General features: G+C 39.5%; 1 protein-coding gene across 1 annotated transcript; it reads right to left on the bottom strand.

Annotated features, from left to right (window-relative positions):
* Window positions 1–609: 609 nt before the first annotated feature.
* On the bottom strand, window positions 610–2,929 carry LOC147819516 (uncharacterized). Its single transcript, XM_087172395.1, has 9 exons — window positions 2,873–2,929; window positions 2,680–2,767; window positions 2,318–2,592; window positions 2,059–2,214; window positions 1,821–1,979; window positions 1,572–1,727; window positions 1,371–1,478; window positions 1,004–1,075; window positions 610–684 (listed from the first exon to the last, which is right to left on the bottom strand). Exons 1-9 carry the CDS (start codon window positions 2,927–2,929, stop codon window positions 610–612), a joined length of 1,146 nt encoding a protein of 381 aa, XP_087028521.1.
* Window positions 2,930–4,112: the final 1,183 nt, after the last annotated feature.

Here is a 4,112-nt window from a genome sequence, read left to right as displayed (position 1 = left end):
TCTTTTGTCCTTCCTCACCTTCACTCCTCGTCTTCTCCGATGGCTCCTTGTCTACCTTAGCTTCTTTTAATTGTCCATCTTCATATTCCCTACTCTTTTCTTCTGAGGGTCCCTCGTGCAGTTTTGCTTCTCCCAGTTTAACTCCTTTACATTTCATCCTCTCCTTGTTCGAAAGCCCCTCCTGGCACATCGCTTCCCCCATTGGTCCTATTTGTTAAGAATATAATGATTTGTTCCGAACGACAAACTGCTCAGTATTAATAAATAAATTGTGTATAATATTTACCTGAGGTGATCATCGGTGCAGATGGGAATCCAACCTGTTTTTTCTTCTTGTTACCTAAAACCATATAAAAAGTAAATAAATGAATACAACCTTAGTTGGCAAGTCTTTATTACTGTGTATTTTGTCAAAACTTTTTCTTTCGAATTACCAGATATTGGTATAGTGACTTCAGACAGACTTGATTGATGAAATATCTGCCTCTTCACCGTTCTCTTTTTGTGAAACACACTGCCTGGGCTTATATAGGCCTGCCGCATCTGAAAATAGTGAAAAACAAATACAAATAAGAGTTAAAAAAATATATTATAGTTCATGCAGCTCTTCTAGCTGTAATGTTCTAATTTGTTAAACTGCAGTGGTCTTACACCAGGAGGGACTTTGACTGCAACCTTCTCCTTCTGTGGGAAAAGGTCAAAGAATTGTTTAAGCATACTTGAGATCACTTGCTTCAACAGAAGAACACTTAATATTAACAAAAGGTTTGTTAATGAAGTTCACAAACAAAATTATTATTTTAATTTTTTTGACATTCACAGAAAACCCATTTTATCACTTACACACAATGGCAAAGATCCAATTTCTACACATAAGTTATTTTATTGTAAGAACGTAACCCTATTTCTAAATATAAGTCCCTTTACTGTAAAATAAATTGTTTAACTACATATGAGCTACAGTTTCACTTATTTGTTTATATATGTTGTCAATTATACTTACTACGGGTGTCTTGAGAGTGACAAGATTCAGTGGAACAATGGCTGCAGATAGATTTATCAATGCTTGCTTTTCCTGTAAATTTAACAACAAAAATGCAAGAAAAAAAACATATATAAAGCAGCTTTGTATTGACATTTATTGCTTAAAAATAAATCAAACTGAGAAGAATGAACTTCAACCCCAAAAATGCAGGTTTTGATTTATCAAGGTGTTAATGAAAATTAATTAATCTTATTGTTTCCTCTGGTGATTTATTAGATTATTAGAGATTTTTAGAACATTTACAGTGTTTATTATTGAGTCCTGGTATTATAAATTAGCCTCCACCATATTCAGATTCACTAAAACTTTCTAAAAATTGACTCACCTCACCAACCACTTCATGCAACATGTCTTCCTCTTCTGAATCGTCTTTTGGTTCATCCTGTGTGGGTTTCCCATCACCTATCCCATCATCTTCAGATGAGCTAACCACCTGTTTTTCGAAAAGATAAAACTGTATTTTGCTCATTTTGGATTAAAAGATTCTAGTGGGTGTGGAAACAATGAAACTGACCACAACTCTCACCTGTCTTTGCAGGATGGGACACTCAACTCTCTTTTCCTTGGCCACCTTTGGAACCCTTCCTCTAACTTCTTCCTTCTCCTCTTCTGAATCATCTTCTGGTTCATCCTGTGTGGGTTTCCCATCACCTATCCCATCATCTTCAGATGAGCTAACCATCTGTTTTTAGAAAAGATAAAACTGTATTTTGCTCATTTTGGTTTGAAAGATTCTAGTATGTTTGGAAACATTGAAACTGACGACAACTCTCACCTGTCTTTGCAGGACGGGCCACTCAACTCTCTTTTTCTTGGCCACCTTTCGAACCCTTCCTCTCACTTGTTCCTCCTCCTCTTCTGGAGAATCATCTTCTGATTCATCCTGTGTCGGTTTCCAATTGTCTGACCCTTCATCTTCGGAAGAAGTTACCATCTGTATTTGGAAAAGTGAAAGGAAGATTTAAAGATTTGTAATGTGTGAAACCACTAAAAATGATCAAAACAAGTCTCACTGGTGTCTGCTGGTTCGAGGGCACAAATTCCATTTTCTTGCGCAACTGGTAAGTTCTTTCTGGCATATTCTCCTCCTCTTCTTCTGAATCCTGTTCTGTTTCATTCAGTGTGGTTTTCACATCACCTGTGAGCTCCTCTTCAGACAGGTTCGCCATCTGTTTATGGAACAAATTAGGTATATTTTGTTAATTTTGGACTGAAAGATGTTCAGTCTGTATGTGTGGAAGCACTGCAACTACTCAACTAAACCACACATACCTTTTTCCTGTGCCGCTGGGAAAGCCTTTTTCTCAAACACTTCTCTGGTCCCGTTGACTCTTTCTCCTCCTCTTCAAATCTTTGATTGTCTTCATCCTGCATGGATTCTCTGTCCTCCCTTTCATCCTCCGCAGAGGAGATCGTCTCCATGTTGTCATCACCACCATATGCCGTCTTCCACTCCTCTCTCCTTTTCTTTTTCTTTGCTGCATATGTCAAAATTGCCATTGTTGTCAATGCTCTGCTCTGGAGTGTGTCCTCTGCTGGGTCCTCCGCTGTGTCAAAAAATAGATTCATAAATACAAGTTGCTGGATACTATAACAAAAATAGATTTGGCATTAATTTAGCTTGTTCATATAACCTTGGTAAAATCTTTTGGCTGTGTCGGCATCGTGAGACATGAATGTCGCCACTTTGTCGTAGGTTTTGCGTCCCAATTGTCGCTTGGCCTGGAGGAATAAATAATGTTAAAAAAAAAAAAAAGAAAAATACACAAGAATAAAATGCAAATTTTCAACCAAATTCATTGTGTTTGAAGAAAAACATTTTCTCACATAAGTGCTACAGGAAGAACGCAGCATGTTGAATGTGGGGGCAGTCCCCAAACTCATCCCTTCCCAGGCCTCTTTGAAATATTCAGTCAACTTATGAACGACACCTCCATTGGAATTGTGGAAAAAGGTAGATGCCTCTGAGCCTCCTTCAATTTTTTCACGAATTTGGTTGTAACGCCACAACCAGGCGTACTCTTTCCGATGGAGGGGTACAGCTGCTTGCCCTTGGTACCTTTTAGTCTTGTGCTGTCCAACCTATTTAATGAAGAGACATGGCTTTTCTCTCTGACCAACTGAATACACAATGTATATGCCTCTTGGGCCGCTTAGATTTTTATTATCATGTATGTACTTACACGGATGATGCGGGCACCATTCTTAGTTTGTTCTGCCGTCTCAACCTCCTCAACAGTCATGTTGATGACGACACCCTTTCGGTGGCCAGTTATTGCAATAATAAATCCACCCAGCAGTCCAAAAAACAATTTTAGTCTTTTTCCATGCTCTGGTTGCTTCTATGTCACCTGTAAAAGCAGAGGAAGACACTGTATGCATTTACTTGCAAAGGTAATGTTCTTTAGCTAAAGACCACACAGGGACCACACACACACCATGACAGACGACGGATGTACCACACACTGACCACACAAGAGCCATACAACCACAGTTCTGGAAGACATCCAAATCACCAGACCAACCCATACAAAAAACCCAGTTTTTACATGTAAGTCCCTGTAATGTAAAAATCTGCAGGACTCCATCTTAACCCAGAGCTGTGCATATGAACCTGCAATGCAAATGTGTTTTAGCTCTGGTATCACCCACATTACTTTACAAAACACCACATTATTCCATAAAAATTGGAAGACATCCTAGTCATCAGACCAGCACATACCTAAAAACTAGGGATCGACCGATTATCGGCCGGGCCGATTATCGCCGCCGATATTCAGCATTTTGACGCATATCGGCATCGGCCTTTTTTAAAATTCGACAGCCGATAAGAGATCAATTTAAAACTGGGTTATTTTGGCTCTGATGCAGCCGCGCCTCTGTCTGCTGTCACTACTCTGTCGCCAGCATTGTCCCACCCACAGCACCATCTGATTGGTTACAAGCAGAGCCACGGTAACAGCCAATCAGCAGTGTAAGCTGTGCATGAACAGTCCTTACACACACGGTGGAGAAGGTCCGGAGAGCAAATACTTGTTTTGAAGGTAAGTTAAGGCAGCAGAGTTTC

This window comes from Seriola lalandi, unplaced genomic scaffold (assembly GCF_002814215.2).
Source record: "Seriola lalandi dorsalis isolate HSWRI2012SDOR001 ecotype SW California unplaced genomic scaffold, Sedor1 jcf7180002052540, whole genome shotgun sequence".
Taxonomy (NCBI): Eukaryota; Metazoa; Chordata; class Actinopteri; order Carangiformes; family Carangidae; genus Seriola; species Seriola lalandi.
Note: the sequence above shows the minus strand (reverse complement) of the source record. Positions and strands in the feature narration are given on the sequence as shown.